The 21269-nt window shown below is 43.0% G+C and overlaps 1 protein-coding gene across 3 annotated transcripts in view; it reads right to left on the reverse strand.

Annotated features, from left to right (window-relative positions):
- RXFP1 (relaxin family peptide receptor 1) overlaps positions 1–21269 on the reverse strand; it is a 433020-nt gene that overhangs the window by 62941 nt on the left and 348810 nt on the right. For all 3 annotated transcript variants that reach the window (XM_068278866.1, XM_068278867.1, XM_068278868.1), the window contains 3 exons: positions 12609–12680; positions 6023–6097; positions 1881–1952 (listed from right to left, as the gene is read on the reverse strand). In XM_068278866.1, the coding sequence (XP_068134967.1) occupies positions 1881–1952; positions 6023–6097; positions 12609–12680 (219 nt within the window). The remainder of the gene's footprint in view (positions 1–1880; positions 1953–6022; positions 6098–12608; positions 12681–21269) is intronic.

Here is a 21269-nt window from a genome sequence, read left to right on the forward strand (position 1 = left end):
CCCCTCCCGCACCTGGGACCCCTCCTATGCCTCTCTCCCCCTCCATTCAGCGGTGGCAAGTGCGGGCTCGGCGGCGGGGAGACGTGCGAAGAATTACTCACCACTTCCGCGTTCCAAGCGATGGCAGCGTCATGTCGTCACCAATCTCCGCCTTCATTGAAGGCAGAGATCTGTGACGACATGACGCTGCCGGCGCTTTGAACGTGGAAGTGGTGAGTAATTCTGCGCATGTCTCCCTGTCCCCGCCGCCGAGCCCGTACTTGCCACCGCTGAATGGAGGGGGAGAGAGGCAGAAGGAGGGGTCCCAGGTGAGGGAGGGGGGGATATTTCCCCCCTCCCCACCGCTGCCCCCACTGCCCCTCCTTCTAGCGCTGCTTCCCCCCTCCAGGGACATCTATACTGGGGGCAACTATACCAGCTATACTGGGGGCAACTATACTAGCTATACTGGGGGCAGCTATACTGGGGGAAACTATACTAGCTATACTGGGGGCATCTATACTGGGGGCAACTAAACTAGCTATACTGGGGGCAACTATACCAGCTATACTGGGGGCAACTATACTAGCTATACTGGGGGCAGCTATACCAGCTATACTGGGGGCAACTATACCAGCTACACTGAGGGGAACTATACCAGCTATACTGGGGGCAGCTATATTGGGGGCAGCTATACTGGGGCAGCTATACTAGCTATACTGGGGGCAACTAAACTAGCTATACTGGGGGCAGCTATACTGGGGGCAACTAAACTAGCTATACTGGGGGGCAGCTATACTGGGGGCAGCTCTACTAGCTATACTGGGGGTAGCTCTACTAGCTATACTGGGGGCAGCTCTACTAGCTATACTGGGGGCAACTATACCAGCTATACTGGGGGCAACTATACCAGCTATACTGGGGGCAACTATACCAGCTATACTGGGGGCAGCTATACTGGGGGCAACTATACCAGCTATACTGGGGGCAGCTATACTATCTATACTGGGGGCAGCTATACTAGCTATACTGGGGGCAGCTATACTAGCTATACTGGGGCAACTAAACTAGCTATACTGGGGGGCAGCTATACTGGGGGCAGCTCTACTAGCTATACTGGGGGCAACTATACCAGCTATACTGGGGGCAACTATACCAGCTATACTGGGGGCAACTATACCAGCTATACTGGGGGCAACTATACCAGCTATACTGGGGGCAGCTATACCAGCTATACTGGGGGCAGCTATACCAGCTATACTGGGGACAGCTATACTGGGGGCAGCTATACTGGGGGCAACTATACTGGGGGCAGCTATACTAGCTATACTAGGGGCAGCTATACTAGCTATACTGGGGTCAACTATACCAGCTATACTGGGGCAACTATACTAGCTATACTGGGCGCAACTAAACTAGCTATACTGGGGGTAACTATACTAACTTCATTGGGGGCAACTATACTAGCTTCACTGGGGGCAGCTATTCTGGGGGAAACTACTAGCTATACTGGGGCAACTATACTAGCTAATACTTTAAATTACAGTTAGCTCCGCCCTCATCCAGTCATGACCACGCCAATTTTTGCCATGAAGCACGCCGCAGGTTGTGGTCACGCCACGCCCATTTTTTTTTAGGGGGGGGGGGTGTCTTTTAATACCCAGCACCGGGTGCCAAATGCCCTAGGTACGCCACTGGGAGCTGTGTCCAGACATTCCTGCTTGTAGAGACAGGAGCTGTGTCCAGACCCTCACATCAGTGAATTATCATGAGGGAAATAAAAGTGAAGTGAACAGACACATTGTTATAAATATAAAACACATCTAATACTTTAATAACTAGATAGGACAACGTTCTACTCATGTCTGTAGGTACTCGTATTGGCAGAAGAGAATACTCACAAAACTGTTAATGTTGTACAGGAACTAAAGGTTGTGTTTCTCAAGGATGGAATATGATTTCCTTCAAAATCTCTGGAATAACAAAGAATATATTATGGAAAACATATCTAATATACAACAAAGATATAAAATCAAACCACATCAATGACCAGCAGCAGACATCATCATACACAATTAAGTTCATTTGTACTAATCTGAATATTCACTCCACTATGGCTACAACATGGGCCTAGTTTCCGCTAAGAACATCTGTCTGTCCCCTATATTAACATTTCATAACTGCGAACCCTGAAACTCCCTGAAGTCAATGTTGAGGACAGATTTGTCTTCTCTGTTACCTAGGCTTCATAATGGTAATGGATAAAACAACTGTCTGATATGAATACTGCCTTTCAAGAATAAAAAAAATAACAAACGAAACATCTGACAGCCTGAATTCAAACAGTTCTATGAAGAGATTTGTAGCTGCTACCTGGATAAGTGATACAGTATAAAAGGCAAATAAAACTTCAGTGTAAGAGTCGGTTCACATTTGTTTAAAAAAGTATCCGTGGCTCGGCTTTTTGGCCCGGACCAAAACTGGAGCCAGGGATACCAATGTTAAAAATAGTGTCCATCTTCACAGACATCCCCGGGATCCGGTTTTAAAAACTGATCAGAGAGTCCAGATTTGCTGGGACTTCACAGACCATGGATACACGGAGGGGTAGTGAAAGGCAATACAAAACGGAGCTCCCTCTACATAGGCTACTTTGCACACAAAAACGGAGGGAGAACTGGATTGCCTACTGCCTGCTCCTCAACGCAACGTCATCTTTGCGGACCTCCTCTCCATAGGTTGCCCCCAGGTAGCCTGGAGGGGATAGCAGCCAGGAAGGGGGGTAGCGGGGGTACAGCGGCAGGGTGGGGGGGTTGGACCCCCCTCCCTCACCTGGATCTCCCCATCCCCGCCCCCCCCTCCAGCTAAGCAGCGAACGGGGAAGCAATTACCAACTTCCTTTCTCCGCTGGCCACGTGACTTCCTGCAATGCCGCCCGCTGAAGTATAGAGGGCGACACTGCAAGAAGTCACGTGGCGAGCGATGGAACACAAAGATGGTAATTGCTTCCCCACTCACTGCATTCGCAAATAGCTGGAAGGGGAGTCCGACTCCCCTCCCCACCGATGTGCCCACTGCCCCCCTTCCTAGCTGCTACCCTCTCCAGCTCTACATGTTTTTTTTAAAAATGCAAAAGGACTAGAAACGTATGCTGCAAAAGGGCAGCACGGATCTGTTTGCATCCTGGTTTCTGAAAACCAGAGCCTGGACCACAGATTGCGTTCTGCAACCGTTCCTAGTGTGAACGAAGCCTAAAGGTGCATACACACATCCATTTTCTATTGGCCAATCACTGACCAATTTTACCCCCTCCAAGGTGTACACTAATGGCAGTGGGAATATTTGGGCACAGAATGTAGCTGAAAGATTTTGAATCATATGAACAAATTGTGTAGATAAGCTCTCATACCACGTGGAAGTGGCAAAATTTGCCAATCATTGGCCGATCAAAATTGGATGTCCATTACATCTTTGAGAGTCTTTAAGTGGAGACTCATAGTATTACAAATGTCTGTTTGTGACTTGTTTGATTTAATTGAGATCATTAATAACTGAGAATTTCTACTATGGGATATCTCATGGAGAATTCTGTAGTCAAATTGATCAGGTCACTGCTCTGTATACCTCTGCTTAGCTGGTTGTGATCATTAGTATTTCCATATGGGTTTGGATAAAAGTGAAATTAATAGGTTTGCAGTCACACAGTTCATCCATCAAATACTGCAAAAGAAAAGCATATTGATTTGACTGAAATGTATTAAATGACTGTTCTGGGGAGCTGCTAATGTTGTATACAAGCAAACGTATTACAAAGTGTTATATGCTATAGTGTATGTGCTGCCAATGTATGGTTCCACTGTTGGAAATCCTAGAAGGACTCTTAATGATTCCCTGCTAGTATGTACATCATGAAAGGATTCATACAACTGTACGCTGAGAAACCTTTGTCTTTTCATCTTGTCATGGAGGCTACATAACATGGCGCCCTTCCCACTGCTGCACATGTTTGTCCTATCTTAAAATGCAACATGTTCTTTACAGATATGGTGACCTTCCCATATCAATTTGTTGTGTTCGGCTGCTATAATTGTCCTCCAGAGGTGTGAAGAAATGCTATTTTTTTATTTTTTTCCTAATAATATTTACATTCATTATCTTTCAAATGAAGAGATTTATATTTGAGTAACTGTCTGTTCTCACTAGGCTAGTCGCTGCATCTGCGTCGCCTGTTTGGGCTGCATCCTGTTGCCACTGTGATGTCGTACTCAAGTGCCTCCCATCCATCACCACCGATCGGTCCATTCTGAAAAGCCTGGAGGCTGGTGTTCTCCATGGGGCTGCAACAGCCCAATAGAAATCCACAGCAACAGAGAGAAGTCTCATTGGTTCATGTTGAACCAATGAAAATTCTCCCTGTTGCTAGGCAGAATTAGCCTGTTGCAGCCTATGGAGAGCCATGCTCTTGCTGGCCTCCTACTCCGGATGAGTGGTGGCAGCGAGACAGGGGACCAGTGGTGTGTATGTGCCGACGCAATCAATGCGTCGGCACGTACACACCACCTAGATCAGATCCGTGTCAAACAGATACGTTTTTCAGAGAAAACTAAGCCTCCGAGTGTGAATCGGCCCTAAAACAAGTGCTTCTGTCTCTTTTCTAACAGAAGTTGGACGCTACCACATGATCACAACCAACTACTGGAGAAGTGCAAAATATGCTTCTCTCTGACATCTTCTGCAGTAGAAATTCACCAGAACACCTGATCATCCCTACTCAGTACTAATAATTACAATAATTATTTATGTTGTCTATAATATAAACTTTCATCAGATCTTAAAGCGGACCCAAATCAAACATTTTTTTTATTAAAACTATTTAGTTGCACCACTCTGACACATACAAAGATAAATAAACACTCCTTCAAGCCTATGTGCATTTCAGTGCACGCTTTTCACCCTTCTCTTTTCATAGTTAGGGTTATACTGGGGGCAGCCATTTGCAATTCCTCCTTTGCTGGAGACCATCTACTAAACCAGTTTGCCGGAAAAATCCCGGCAATTTGAAAGGAAGGGAGGGGTTCCTCCAATAAATGTAAAATATTTTATATTTGTCATCATGCAGCTGAAAAAAGGCTGCTATTTATTATTATAATTTAGAAAATAGATTTTATTTCTGAAATCTTGTATTTTTAATTTAGGTCCACTTTAAATATATTGCTTAAAGCGGTATAAAAACCTGACATAATATTCAATAAATACATGTTTTCCTACTTTTTATATGCCATACGGTTAGCATATTTGCTTTTGTGCATAAGTATTATTATTCATTTAGAAGTTATACATTCCAAAAGTACACTAATTTTACTCTGAGAGCTGACTTTGCATTTTATTTATAACTGCTTTATTCATCCTCTAACTTAATCAGAAAGCATCAGAAAGCAATTATGCTTGTCTCACTGACTTTGTGAGACCCCGTGGTGTTATGCTAAACATACACGGCGCGTTTATTCCTTATCAATCGAGCCGCTGATGGCTCAATTGATAATATCCGACAGGTCTGATGACCCGCCGGATAGATTCCCCGCTCGATCCCCGTGGGCGGGAATCGAGACGCTAATAAGGAATGCCCACGGGGACGAGCGGGAATCGAACCGCGCGGACGAGTGGTGACGTGCCGGCATCGAGCCACTGGCTCGATACCGGCGCATAAACGTTCCGTATATGTTTAGCATAAGAGGAGGCTTTGTTTACATTCCTGACTTGATACAATTAAACACTAGATAGCATTATGTAGTTTCGGAAGCGGCCAGGCTCTGCTGGAACCTTCTCAAGCTTGTGTTAACCCTTTCAATGCAGTTCTAGTAAAAAAAAATATGCTGGTTGTATGTAATATGCTGTAAATAATCTATTAGAGCAAAGTAGAAATGCTGGGTTTCATTCAGCTTTAAGCCAAATATACAAAATAGAGTAATGGTAAAAAACTAAGAAAACAAAAGGTGATTTGTGTACTTTGCTGCTTTGCTTGAGAAACATACTTTGTACTTACAGCCAGTTTAGCTTAGACATGTACTGACAGAGTGGTCTGTCTGGCAGTCGTCCCAGGTAATTGTTCAACATCACTCTGGAAAATAAAAGTGTAAGATAATCACAATGGGAAACAATAAAGTTATGTTTGTTACACTTACAACCAGGGGCTTAACTACAGGGGAGCAGCCTCTGCAGCTGCAGGGGGGTGGAGGTGGGCGGGGGGGGGGGGCATCTACTAACCTTCCCTTCCTCCATGCTTTAGATTAGTTTTTTCTGTAGCTACACTTATGGGTGTGAAGATTATAATATCCACACTTTCTTTATGACTCTTGCAACATGGACCCCTAAACTCTGAAGGCCACCAAAGGAGGCAAGGGAAAGGGTGGTGTGAGCATTGGGGGCATGTCAAAGTTTTGCTGGGGGGCCTCATGATGTGTAGTTGCACCCCTGCTAACAACCACGTTTCCAAAAATGTTGAAATGTGATATAAAATGTAAATGAAAACAGAATATATTTAATAAAAAATGGTACAAAGACTGCATATCCTTTTTATCATTTGAAGAAAAATGAATGTTAAGTTTGAAATGCCAGCAACATGCTTCAAAAAATCGGAAAAAGTTGTGTAATGCTAAATAAATTCCTGACAGAACATCTCACACTTAGGAAGTTAATTGGCTACAGGTCAGTAACATGAATGCGTATAATTGGCTACAGGTCAGTAACATGAATGCGTATAAAGAGTATCCCTGAGCGTTAGAGTCTCTCAGAAGAGGTAATGATGAGAATGAGCAGGGGAGTACCAATAGCCCCATGGCTAAGGTGGCCTGTTCCTCTTACCCATTGTTACTCTCCTCTCTCGAGTGCTCCTCATCAGTTTGCGGAGTAGCATAATTGGCCTCAATTCACTAAGCTTATCTCCTGTCTTTAATAACGTTTTTAGAGTTATCACCATGGTGATGAGGCATGTAGTATTCAGGAAACATTTTACCCCAGGCAAACCTTAAGTTAACTCTTCTGTCTTTAAGTTAACTCTTCAATCCTTAAAATAACTCCAGAATACTAAAGTTAACCATTTAGGGACAATGTAACGCATTAAAACGTCATGTTCGCCGCTATTAATGGCAACAGGACGTTTTAATAAGTTACATTGTAACTCTGCTGCTGTGTGCGAGCGGGCGCGCTCCCGCTGCGCGCGCACGTCGGGTCCCGCGGCTTGGTGATTGGACCAGGGAATCACATGGTCCCTGGGCCAATCAAGTGCCAGTAACAAGGCAGATCATTGTTACAAGCCAGTAACAATGATCTGTCCTGTAGTGTCAGTAAACAAAGTTGCTTTCTCCCTCCCAGCTCATCTGTCACCTCAGACTGCTGTCAATCAGCATTCAGAGGTGACAGGAGCTGTGAGGGAGAAAGACTGTGATTGTGGTAGGATTTTTATATTTTTAAATAAAATTTTATCCCCATACTTTTTTATTAACCCCTTATCCTCCCCCTCCTTTGCCATTTACTGGTTTTCTGTTTTATTTTAGTACTTTTTAGTACTTCTTAGTACTTTTCTGTACTTTTTCACCCCTCTTTTACCCTTACTCTGATATTTCTATCTATACTTTCTATCTATATTCTTTCTTTTCATCTTCATATAAAAAAAAAAAATAAAAATCTTTCTGTTATTGATCAATCGCTTGGTTGATCGATCGATCTGTCTGTCTGTCTGTCTATCCCATCCATCTATCTATCTATCTATCTATCTATCTATCTATCTATCTATCTATCTATCTATCTATCTATCTATCTATCTATCTATCTATCTATCTATCCATCCCCTTTGCTTACTATGGCGAGGAGACTGTATTCTGTTGAGGAGGCAGCCGTCTACCTTCAGCAGAGCAGCAGCAGTGGGGACGATTCAGGGAGCGAATGGCACCCAACGAGCAGCAGCTCTGAGTCAGATTCTGACAGTTCAGAGAGCGTTGGGCAGCCGTCTCGCCGCTTCAGGAGGGATGATGAGTCCACTGTTCAGGGCCCTTCAGAATCCACCGCAGGGGGCTCGGTGGGTAGCACAGCTGCAGCTAGCAGCACAGGCCAGAGGGGAACCACTGTCCAGGGCCCTTCAGATGCCACCACAGGGGGCTCAGTGGGTAGCACTGCTGCAGCTAGCAGCAGAGGCCGAAGGGGAGCCAGGCAAAGGCAGGTACGCCCACCGGTACCTGAGGACATAATTCGGGGCACCTGGTCACCCGCTAACCTTGTAGCACCCAACATCCCGCCTTTTACAGGGGCAAGCGAAATATTAGTGCCCACTGACAACTTCGGGCCTGCTGACTTCTTCCAGCTCTTTGTGGGTGATGATTTGCTGCAGCACATTGTGGAGCAAACCAATTTGTTTGCGCAGCAGTATATTGCCCAGAAGCCCACCTGCTATTTGGCTGAGAAATGGGAGCCCACCACCATACCTGAGCTAAAGGTGTTTCTGGCCCTAACACTACACATGGGCATACTCCAACAGCCAGAAATAAGACTGTACTGGTCTAAGGACTTTATGCACGCAACACCCCTGTTTCCAGCTTCCATGAGCAGGCAGCGCTATGAGGCTCTTATGAAGTGCCTGCACTTTGCCGACAATTCGGACAATGTCCCCAAAGGTGATCCTGGCCATGACAAGCTTTTTAAGCTGAGGCCCATACTCACCCACCTCAGTACAAAATTTAGCGAGGTGTACACCCCAGAGAGAGAGGTTGCAGTGGATGAATCCCTCCTACCCTTCCATGGCAGATTAGGGATAAAACAATATATCCCAAGTAAGGCTGCCAAGTATGGGATAAAATTTTATAAACTTTGTGAGAGCAGCACTGGCTACACCTATTCTTTTTTTCTGTATGAGGGCAAAGATAGCCATTTGCAACCAGCTGGGTGCCCACCATACATGCCAACCAGTGGGAAAATTGTGGTGGAACTAGCCAACCCACTCCTCCACCAAGGCTATCATCTGTACGTGGATAACTTCTACACCAGCATTCCCCTTTTCAAATTTTTATATTCTGCAGAGACTGGTGCCTGTGGGACAGTAAGGCCAAACCGCAAAGGCCTCCCACCACAGGTGGTTAATAAAAAATTATCGAAAGGGGAAACACACAGTCTCAGAAGTGGTGAGCTCCTGGCTATAAAATTCAGGGACAAGAGAGACGTCATGGTCCTGACTTCAATCCACACTGAAGAAGTGGTTCCTGTCACAACCTCCAGAGAGCGGATCGAGAAGCCAATGGCATTGGTCGACTACACAAAAAATATGGGTGCGGTGGATCTTGCGGACCAAATGCTCTCCTACTACTTTTTTAAAAAAAAAAAGAGGGCCTGGTACAAAAAAGTTTTTTTTTACCTCCTGCAGATGGCCATGCACAACGCATTTGTGCTTTATAAAAAGAAATGCCACGGTGACAGCTACCTCCCGTTTATGCGACAAGCTTTGAGATCGCTGATCAATGAAAGCGTCAACCTTATGGAGGAATACAATCCAATGCAACTGGATGGAGCAGTTCGCCTAAGGGGAAAACATTTTCCTGCCCTGATCCCCCCGAACCCAATTAAGGCGAAGCCACAGAAGCGATGCCGGGTGTGCACCAAGCACAAGAGGAGGAAAGACAGCAGATACCACTGCCCAAAGTGCCCCTCACAGCCGGGACTCTGCGTTGCCGGCTGCTTTGAGGCATACCATACCCTCAGCAGCTATTAGACTTTATTTTTTATTTTATTTTTTTTTCTTCATTACCCTAAATTTTCACTGGACTTTTTCCTCTCTACTTTTATTTGCCACTTACTGTCCCTCAAAGGAACTCACAATTACCACTAGTTAACATTACCACCTTTTTTGGGGGTGTGGGAGGAAACCCAGAAGCTTAGAGGAAACCCAAGACTCCTACAACCTGCAAATAGTTTTTTCCCATTTGGACTTGCTGCTGCAAGGCGAGAGTGTTTGCCACAGGACTTTACTCTGCAGACCACCCCCCATCTTCTGACCACTGGCTTTCCTTGGCGTATGACCTCTGGCCTTTCTCCATCCTGCTAGACCTGCAATGGTGAGTTCCAATGTATCTGTCATTCATGTTATGGATAGTGATTTAGGCCTCACCTAAATTATTCTATTTGCAACTGAGTAGGCCTGAGTCTCTAGTTTTCAGAATGGTAACATTTGTGTCTTTTATTGAATGGTCTTACACTCCTGGGGCTTTGAGAAGAAAGAATTACATTGTTGCATTTGGTAAAAAAAGGGCCTTAAAAAATACATTGGCGCTGCTCATGCTTAACAGTGTATTATGTGGCCAAAACACTATCTGATGATGTGTATAGGGTATCATTTTAACCGTGACAAGCAAGAGAAGAGAATTTGGGGTGTTTGAGAGATTATGCATATGTCATTTGAATTGTTTTTTCATGCCAAAGTAAAGAAAACTGTAAAAAAAAACATTTTCAAAGTTACGGTGCAATTTCATCAAAACCGCAAAAGTGCAAATGTTACAAAATATGTATATTTGGGTAGGTCTGGTTCTCTAGTTTTCAGAATGGTATAATTTATGACCTATATCCAATGTTCTGAGACACCAGGGGTTTTGCTAGGAAAGTATGACTGTATTGTTTCTGGTGCAAAAAATGGCCTTGAAAAATACATTGGCGCTGCTCATGATTAACAGTGTATTATGTGGCCAAAACACTATCTGATGATGTGTATAGGGTATCATTTTAACGGTGACAAGCAAGAGAAGAGAATTTGGGGTGTTTGAGAAATTATGCATATGTCATTTGAATTGTTTTTTCATGCCAAAGTAAAGAAAACTGTAAAAAAAAAACATTTTCAAAGTTACGGTGCAATTTCATCAAAACCGCAAAAGTGCAAATGTTACAAAATATGTATATTTGGGTAGGTCTGGTTCTCTAGTTTTCAGAATGGTATAATTTATCACCTATATCCAATGTTCTGAGACACCAGGGGTTTTGCTAGGAAAGTATGACTGTATTGTTTCTGGTGCAAAAAATGGCCTTGAAAAATACATTGGCGCTGCTCATGATTAACAGTGTATTATGTGGCCAAAACATTATCTGATGATGTGTATAGGGTTTCATTTTAACCGTGACAAGCAAGAGAAGAGAATTTGGGGTGTTTGAGAGATTATGCATATGTCATTTGAATTGTTTTTTCATGCCAAAGTAAAGAAAACTGTAAAAAAAAAACATTTTTTAAGTTACGGTGCAATTTCATCAAAACCGCAAAAGTGCAAATGTTACAAAATATGTATATTTGGGTAGGTCTGGTTCTCTAGTTTTCAGAATGGTATAATTTATGACCTATATCCAATGTTCTGAGACACCAGGGGTTTTGCTGGGAAAGTATGACTGTATTGTTTCTGGTGCAAAAAATGGCCTTGAAAAATACATTGTGCTGCTCATGATTAACAGTGTATTATGTGGCCAAAACACTATCTGATGATGTGTATAGGGTATCATTTTAACTGTGACAAGCAAGAGAAGATAATTTGGGGTGTTTGAGAGATTATGCATATGTCATTTGATTTTGATTTTTTGGCAAACTGAATGAGAAGCAATAAAACTGTTATTTCCATATACTCTGTACCAAAATAAAACACTTGTAAAAAACACCAAAAGTGACAGAATTGAAAACCGAATGCATAAATAGTTACCTTAGGGACTCAGCTTTTAAAATATGTATGCTATGAGGGTGAACTACTGTTATATTTGCAAATAAGGGCTTGAATTCATTGGTAGTATGCAATGAGAAAACAAAAACACAACATAGGAAAAATACACCTTTATTTCCAAATAATATATTGTCACCATACTTTGCACTAGGGACATAATTTATATATTGTAATAACCAGGACAAATAGGCAGATAAAATGTGTGTGTTTTATGCACATTAGCAGTGTTTATTTTAAAACTATAGGGGATGAAAATGGAGAAATCGTGTATTTTTTCATTTTTTTCCTTGTTTTTCCCTTTAAAATGCATAAAAAGAAAAGGTATTACTGAAAATAAATATCGCCTCCAAAAAGCCTATTTAGTGGCAATAAAAACAAGGTATTGATCAATTTGCTGTGATAAGTAGTGAAAAAGTTATTGGTGAATGAAAGGGAGGAGCGCTGAAAGGTGAAAATTGCTCTGGTCCGTTAGGGTAAAAACCCTTGGGGGTGAACTGGTTAAAGACAGGCTGTTAATTAACTGCACATAAAAATAACTACAGAGGAGGTAACTTAACTACAGAGGAAGTAACTTAAGGAATGAAGAGATAAGTTAACTCTCTCTGGAGCTGTTTGAGGCTTCAGTTTCTTTCCACCCCTTCCTCCAATACAGGGGCCCCTCCTCCAGAGCAGGTATTGTTGTGGCTAAACTTGTAATAAGTTGACAGTGTCATGGTAGCTGCACTGCTATATGACCTTAGGCTGAAGAGCCCCATGGAAGATACCAAGGAGGTATGGGGAAGGGGGTATGAAAGTAGGGAGAGCCCATCAAAGTTTTGCCAGGGGGGCCCATAATTTGTAGTCCCACCCTTGGTGTTTAAGTTAATAATCAAAGTTACTTTTTTTCATAATACTTACAGAAGTATCAAAGAATTGAGGCCTTGAAACACCGCAGGGGAAATACGGTTTATTTTGTTGTTCTCCATGATTCTGTTCAGAAAGATATAAAAGAACATTTCTTTATTCCCAGAGTAAATGTAACACCTTCGTGTATTTCTGAAAAAGGTCCATTCACACTAATGCTGTTGAAACTGACAGACAGGTTCCGAATACAATTTTAGTGAAGTGAAAAGCTGTCTTGAAAGGACATCTGCCGCTGCACTACATACAAAACGAATCTGAAACTCCTACATGCGGGAGTTGTGGGGTGCACTGCTGAATATATGTCAGTAACTGCACTCACATATCAACAAAACACAATCATGAATGTAGGCACTATCTCTCCCAGTCAGAGCCTTGAAAGGATCCGTAACCCTTTAGTTGTCAAGGACCTGCTACTGTTTTACACCTTATGTGGTCATATACCAGACTTTCATTTTTAGCTTGAAACAAAAAGAATACTCAGATGCTAAAAGTTCATCACCCCCACTTTCCCACCATACCATGTACAGTATTTACTGAAAGCAGAAAGCCTAGAGAATTAAAATATAGTATTGTTAACTTAGAGCATCATTGTTTTCTAAATAAATAGTCCACTGCCCACTAGGGGCAGCAGCCCAAGGACAGTAACTCCCAAGCATATTGTTCTCTTTCTTACCTCTCCTACCAGAAGCTGCTCCATCATAGGCCATGTATTGTCCCTCATCCCCCTCCATAGCCACAGACATGTTCCTCTGCTGCAGCAGAGTAATGCATCTGTATAGTGCTCAACCACTCAACTGTTGCCCAAGGGCATGGCCGGCCTTTGACCTGAGCGACCGCTCAGGGAGCCGGTTTCCAGGGGGGCACATGTGATGTGTATTCAACTGGCCCTGGCCGAATTTCTACCTGCTGGCTGCGGCTGCGGACACTGGGTCTGTTTGTGGCTGCTGGGAGTGGTAGCTCCACCCCTGGTGCCGCTGGGGGTGATGGGGGGACGAAGACTCCAGGAACCTGCTGCTGCCTCTTGCTGAGGGCCCTTTTCCACTAGCGATCACCATCACAAACGCCATCGATTGCGATATTTCATTAATTTTGTTTTGCGATTGCAAATCTTCATTTGCATTGCATTATCCCTCTTAAAATCGCTCCAGAAATCACTATAGTGGAAAATACTTCTCATGATTTCTATGACAAAGCAGCAACCTTAGCAATTTAAAAATCACTAGCGATTTGCGATTCAACTGTGTGCAGTGGAAAAAGGCTCCGAGTCTGTGTGAGCCGTGCGTGCCAGTAGCGCCGCCCCTCACTCACAGGCGATGTCTGCGCTGCGCACTAATCAGAGAGAGACCTGCTTGTCACTCCTGACTCCTGCCCTTCTTCTGTCCTCAGCTACAAACAGAAAAGTAAGATTCCCCAACTGTCTCCCTGTTGGGGAAGTGAGGGGGGGGGGGGGAACTGTATATATATGCTGAAGGGGGACCTATACACTAAAAAGGGGATCTGTTTATATATACTAAAGGGGGATCTGCCTATATACACTAAAGAAGGGGGGGGGGGGGCAATCTGCCTATATACACCAAAAGGGATTTGCCTATACTGTATACACTAAAGGGGGGATCTGCCTATATACACTAAAGGGAATCTTGCACAGGGGGCGTGTGTGTGAGTGTGCATGCACACACGAAGAGGATGAATGGGGGGCACCAAAATCTGGTTACCTAAGGCCGGCCCTGCCCAAAGGTTCGCATGACAGTTGTGGGTGTGTATGCAGCTTTTGTCTTTAAAAACACCAAAACATAAATAAATCTTTACTATTAAATGGAAACATTTGGTTGATTCCACTTTTGCACGGAGGCCTAGTTCACAGTGCTCAGATGCATAGCAAAATAAGTCTGCATGTCAACTCACTGCCCATACAATTCTATGGGCCTGTTCACAGTAACAGATGGCGTTATTCTAACTACCTGCATGCAAGCTTTGCATTAAAGTATGTGTCCAGTCTCCATTGCAGTTCACACACATTTTAATGCGTGTGGTTTGCAACTGACTGCTGTGAACCTAGCCTGATACTAATTGATCATTTTTTTTATTTTTTTTAAGAAACAAAAAGATGACTACTTAGTGAACTGCTACAGGGGTCTTTTATACCAAAACCCTCAACTTACCAATACTTGTATGCCTGTAATTTCTGCTCTGATTGAAGCCATTTTCTTATAAGTAAATCTATCATTTAATCAAATTAAAACATAGCTTGTCCTGGGACTCTGGGAGCAGATGCAGGGCAGGCCGTCCCACTTTTGGGTCCACACTGACCAGATATCTCCTTATTGGCTTGTGAAGACTAAAGATGTGATGATTGCCCTGTTGTTGATTGGATAAGTGATAGTGTGCCCCACACTCCATTTCATACTCTTGCAGCACTTAGCCTGAAAAATCTATTATTTTTCCATTTTACACATACTAGATTTGACCCAACAATAGTTGTAGAAGTCAAATCAAGCAAAAAATTTAAGGAAACCCTCCAAGTATTTATTAACATTTTTCATCTGGAAATTTAATTGCAAGTATGAAATACAAGCAAAACAAAACTCATCTGGCATAAGGATTCCAATTACTCCGAACAAAATGTAAATGTTCAAACGATTCATCATTTTACATGTATTTGCATGCGTACTTGGATGGCAGTGCTCATTTTCTCAATACAAAGTAATCTCATCAAAGCAAATAAAGCCTAAGGGGAAAAAATGGCATTTCAAGTTTACCAAACATTTTTTTTTATGAATTGTTATCTCAAAGGGAACTTGTGTTATTACAAAGAAACTGTTATGTTCTGCTGAATGATTTACAGTAAGTGCGCACCGTGCAAACAAAACAAAGGGATATTTGCTTGATTCCTGTAAACATCAATGCTCAGTTCTCTTCTTTCAGTACATGCTCTGTGTTGTGAAGTTATGTTATTGCTTTCTCAGTGAGATATTCTGTACTTTTTATTGTTGGATACTTCATGCTAATAATCTTAGGTCTTGCATAATTTAAATTGAGGCTAATGTTCGGCACAGAGATGTTTGTCACCATAAAAATCAAATTTAAACACCAACTGGTCTGAGTATATTAAGTGATAAAATTGCTAATCCTGCATTAAAAACTTTCAAAACTTTTTCTGCTGTTATGGTTTGGAGTTATCACATACCTTTGGTGCACTGACCCTTTAATTGCCATTGCCATCGGCTGGCAAAACAGTTGCATGCTGGGGGGGGGGGGGGGGGGGGGGGCTTTTTATCTGTAACCTATTCCCCCTTTTTCCTTTATTTTCTCCTTCTTCTAATGACATAATACAATGCACTTCCTAGTATAGACCTTAGTGGGATTGTCTGAAGACTCTGGGAGGAGGGCGGGTAATGAATACACAATTGGCAAGAGGAGAAAAAAGATTGAGGGAGGAAATGATGTCAAGATTAACTTCATTCAAAGGTAACCAAGGTGGAAACTGTCTAGAATAGGATTCTCTGCTTTTCCTTTTTTAAAATTTACAGGAATCATAAGGTGGACAGTGCAATACATCTGTTATGTAAGTAGAACTAGAGAACTAGTATTTATCTACGTGTATATATATATATATATAGATAGATAGATAGATAGATAGATAGATAGATAGATAGATAGATATGTTTTTTTATTTCTAGGTTAGCATGGGTGTCACTTGTTCTTTAATGTAAGAGTTGTGGCAGTATGAGGGTTGATGTTCTGGTTAGTGGTTTTTATGTTTACATGAGTGTTTGGTGGAGGCAGCTCAGTAGCCTCTCTGCCAGAAAAGAATGTAAAGTTATTATTATTTAATATTTATATAGTGCAGACATTTACCACAGCGCTCTACACAGTATATTGTCTTGTCACTAACTGTCCCTTTACAGGCGCTCACAATCTAATCCCTACCATATCATATCTGTATGTTTTTGGGATGTGGGAGGAAACCGGAATGCCTGGAGAAAACCCACACAGACATGAGAACAAACTCCCTACAGTTAGTGCCCTGGCTGGCTGGGGTACCCGTATTACATGATTTACTAGCAGTCACACATATAAGGAAAGGCTTTCTCTCTGATAAAGGTGACACAGAGTTTCTCTGCCACCTCGGCCGTTTGGCTTGAACACAGAGACTGCCTGAATTCTGGGATCCTCTGAAGTGTTTCCACCCTAGTTCAGGTGGTGACATCCATTCTGTTTCTCTTTAGAATCCTGCTGATGGAACCAGTGGCGCAGCTACAATTCATGGCGCCCTCTAGCAAAGCTTTGATGGGTCCCCGAAATGTTCACACCGCTTCTGTTGCCTCCCCTTGGTGACCTTCACGGTCTTGGGACCCATCGCACAGGGGTCCTAAAACAAGTGTGACCATTGTGATCTTCACACCTATAACAAGCGTAGCCACAAAAACACCTGACCTGAAGTATAGTCCCTCCAGGACCCCCGGCGATCGCAGGGGCTGCTCCCCTCTAGTTACTCACCTGGATGGACCATATTTACCTAACCTTTTTTTACCATATTTCAACCTCACCTATGTTATTCATTTCATGTATTTATCATTGTTCCTTCATGATCCAGCTAGCCAGTAGCCACATACATCTATTAAAGCAGAATATAACCCAGAATTTCTTCTTTGCTCTAAAAGATTATTTACAGCATATAATATACTAACACAATGTGTTTTTTTTTTTTTTTTTTTAGTAAAACAGCATTCAAAGGGTTACATCACAGGGCTGACTCTTTCTTCTGCAGGGAGAACCCGCATCCGAACTGCTTATAATCTTATCTTGTGTACACATTCTTTACCTGATACATTTATGTAAACATTCTCTAGCTATAAAGGACTTCAGCTGATGAGTGCTGAAGTGAAAAACAGATCAGAAATAACTGCTGGCAGCATTTACAACAGAATGACAACAGTTATAAATAAAATGCACCAGCAGCTTTCAAAGTTAATTAACTGAACTTTGGGAAGTTATAATATCTAAATGACTATTAATACTTGTGCACAAAAGCAAATATGATAATTGTATGGGTTATAAAAAGTAGGAAAACACATTTTTGTTGAAAAAGTTTTAAACCGCTTTAAGCAGAGTTGTTTCTTTATACTCCTCCTCCTTTGGCTGCCATGCAGTAGTCTTGCCTCTCTCTAAGATGGAACGCTTTGTTACTAATTCACCACCTGCACTATTTGCTCCAACTTTTGAGATTGTTCCTTTTTCTATCGCTTTATTACATTACTGGCTGGACCCCTTTATTTTGTATAACTATAGTTTGTGACAAACATTCCTCTTACTCCTATGTGAAATTTGTATGCATATTGTCATTTCAGGCTTTCAACAAATAAATAAAGTTTTAATAACAAAAAGGTTTGCTGCACAGTTGAACAAGTTTTAGCACATGAAGATTTCCATATGTGCATATTTTAAGTTATGCAGTTTTTTTTAATTTTTTTTTTTACAAAGGCTTTTCAGCTGCTGGCAGGTTGTCACTACCCTGATTTTTAAAGCCCATCTAAGTGGAAGTTTTAATGTCTCATAGCAGGGCTGGAGCAGTATGTACGTTCCTTCCCTGACTGTCTTAAAGGGACTCCGAGCTCAAATAAAAAAAGAAAGTTGTACTCACCCGGGGCTTTCTCCAGCCCAGTGCTGGTCGGGAGGTCCCACGACGGCGTCCTGGCTCCTCTCCTAGTCCCCGCTCTTAAAATAGTGTTTTTTTATTTCTGAAGTGCAGTGGAATACTGTACAGCCGCTCCCACTCCCTTCAGCCTGTCTGACTGTCAGATCTGAGCTCAGACTGCTTTACTGTCTCAGTGTCATGTGGTCTGCGCTTTCCATAGAGGAGAGGGAGCAGGCTGCAGGCAGTGTTGCCAACTCATCCCTTTAGTTACAGACACATATGAATTATACAGGTTTTATGGCTAGGTAGATACAGTTAAAGGACTTACGAGTCGAAATAAAAAAAAAAGTTAAGTACCTGCATCAAATTTAAATGCACAGAGGACGCCATCCGCGCCCTCCATGCAGTTCCGCCGGGTCCCCGCAGTTCAATCGCCCTCCTGTGCGTGGATCGGGGGGGAAGCCCTAGAGCTGCGCAGCCGCACTCACGTCTATGCGGACTGCGCAGCCGCGGCAGCCATTTTACATGAGGCAGGAGAGGTCGGGAGGGCGATTGAACAGCAGGGACCCGGCGGTAACTGCACGGAGGGCGCAGATGGCGTCCTCCGTGCATTCAAATTTTATGCAGGTACTTAACTTTTTTTTTATTTCGCCTTGTAAGTCCTTTAAGCCACTAATTATGTGCAAATAGCCCCAGAACCTGTATAACTTGTGTCAGTAATTAAAGGGATGAGTTGGCAACACTGGCTGCAGGCAATGACACTGCCAGGGCTGTACTATGCTCACTGCACTTGCCCTGCTGTCAGATTTAAGATTTTGCGTTGAGATGGCTTTAAGGCTGCTTTCACAGTGAGACGTCACAGGCGCACGTTAGTGCAGCCTGTAACGCTCCCCAACGCACAGCAACATTGTAACGCTGCCAGTCAACCTACAGTGCAGCATGCGTTAGAGTGGCTTTGCCGCGTTAGCCTGCTTGCACAGGCGCAGTGATTAGCCACATGGCTAATTAATATTCACTGCACTGTGCTGACGTCACTGGCGGGACCACGTGATGCAGAGTGTTCCGCTCACGTGGTCTCCACCAGCGCATGCGTACTATAGTACGCATCACGGACACATCAAAGAGCCGCTTAAAGCGGCTCTTTGCTAACGTCCTCTGCCACCACCACCATGCGTTGCGTTAGGTGCACGTTATGCGACCTTAACGTAGCACCTAACGCAACGTCTTAGTGTGAAAGAAGCCTTAAGGACAAACTTTAGACTTGCTGAAAGCAGGTATTAACTGAAAGGATACAACCCAACAGTATTCTTGTCTACTCACAAAAACACTGCTGGGGATGCATAATAGTTTATTTTTTAATTCAGAAGGATGTTAGAAAAAAGACTGGATAAACACCAGGCATAGTGGGAGGCGTTGTTTAGACAAGAAAGTGTATGGCCTTTCCAATCAGGGGCGTAGCAATAGCCATAGCACCTGCTAGGGGTCCCTGCACCAGAGGGGGCCCAGGTGGTACTTAATGTTTTCACCATTAACTTTCTTGTGTTCCTTCAACCTCTGACTTTGTCTCAGTGCCAATGAACTATGTGCAGTGTGGATTGCATGAGAATGTAAATTGCTCAATTAACTCATATCCATAGGGTAGGGGCCGGTAGCATTCTTTAGGAGTGCCTACATCTGAGGGCCCCGTGAAAGTTTTGCTATGGGGCCCCATGATCTCTATCTACACCACTGTCTCCAATATCTTCCTTTATCCCCTATGCTGTTCAGCACTGGCCGGAATACCTTGTGAAATACAGTGGTGTGAAAAACTATTTGCCCCCTTCCTGATTTCTTATTCTTTTGCATGTTTGTCACACTTAAATGTTTCTGCTCATCAAAAACCGTTAACTATTAGTCAAAGATAACATAATTGAACACAAAATGCAGTTTTAAATGATGGTTTTTATTATTTAGTGAGAAAAAAACCCTCCAAATCTACATGGCCCTGTGTGAAAAAGTGATTGCCCCCCCCCCCCTTGTTAAAAAAAACCTTAAAGGTGGTTTATTACACCTGAGTTCAATTTCTGTAGTCACCCCCAGGCCTGATTACTGCCACACCTGTTTCAATCAAGAAATCACTTAAATAGGAGCTATCTGACACAGAGAAGTAGACCAAAAGCACCTCAAAAGCTAGACATCATGCCAAGATCCAAAGAAATTCAGGAACAAATGAGAACAAAAGTACTGTAATTGAAATCTATCAGTCTGGTAAAGGTTATAAAGCCATTTCTAAAGCTTTGGGACTCCAGCGAACCACAGTGAGAGCCATTATCCACAAATGGCAAATACATGGAACAGTGATGAACCTTCCCAGGAGTGGCTGGCTGGCCGGCCGACCAAAATTACCCCAAGAGCGCAGAGAAAACTCATCCGAGAGGCCACAAAAGACCCCAGGACAACATCTAAAGAACTGCAGGCCTCACTTGCCTCAATTAAGGTCAGTGTTCACGACTCCACCATAAGAAAGAGACTGGGCAAAAACGGCCTGCTTGGAAGATATCCAAGGCGCAAACCACTTTTAAGCAAAAAGAACATTAAGGCTCATCTCAATTTTGCTAAAAAAACATCTCAATGATTGCCAAGACTTTTGGGAAAATACCTTGTGGACCGACGAGACAAAAGTTGAGCTTTTTGGAAGGTGCGTGTCCCGTTACATCTGGCGTAGAAGTAACACAGCATTTCAGCAGAAGAACATCATACCAACAGTAAAATATGGTGGTGGTAGTGTGATGGTCTGGGGTTGTTTTGCTGCTTCAGGACCTGGAAGGCATGCTGTGATAGATGGAACCATGAATTCTACTGTCTGCCAAAAAATCCAGAAGGAGAATGTCCGGCCATTTGTTCATCAACTCAAGCTGAACCGATCTTAGGTGCTGCAGCAGGACAATGACCCAAAACACACCAGCAAATTCACCTCTGAATGGCTGAAGAAAAACAAATTGAAGACTTTGGAGAGGCCTAGTCAAAGTCCTGACCTG

The sequence above is a fragment of the Hyperolius riggenbachi genome, chromosome 1 (assembly GCF_040937935.1).
Source record: "Hyperolius riggenbachi isolate aHypRig1 chromosome 1, aHypRig1.pri, whole genome shotgun sequence".
NCBI lineage: Eukaryota > Metazoa > Chordata > Amphibia > Anura > Hyperoliidae > Hyperolius > Hyperolius riggenbachi.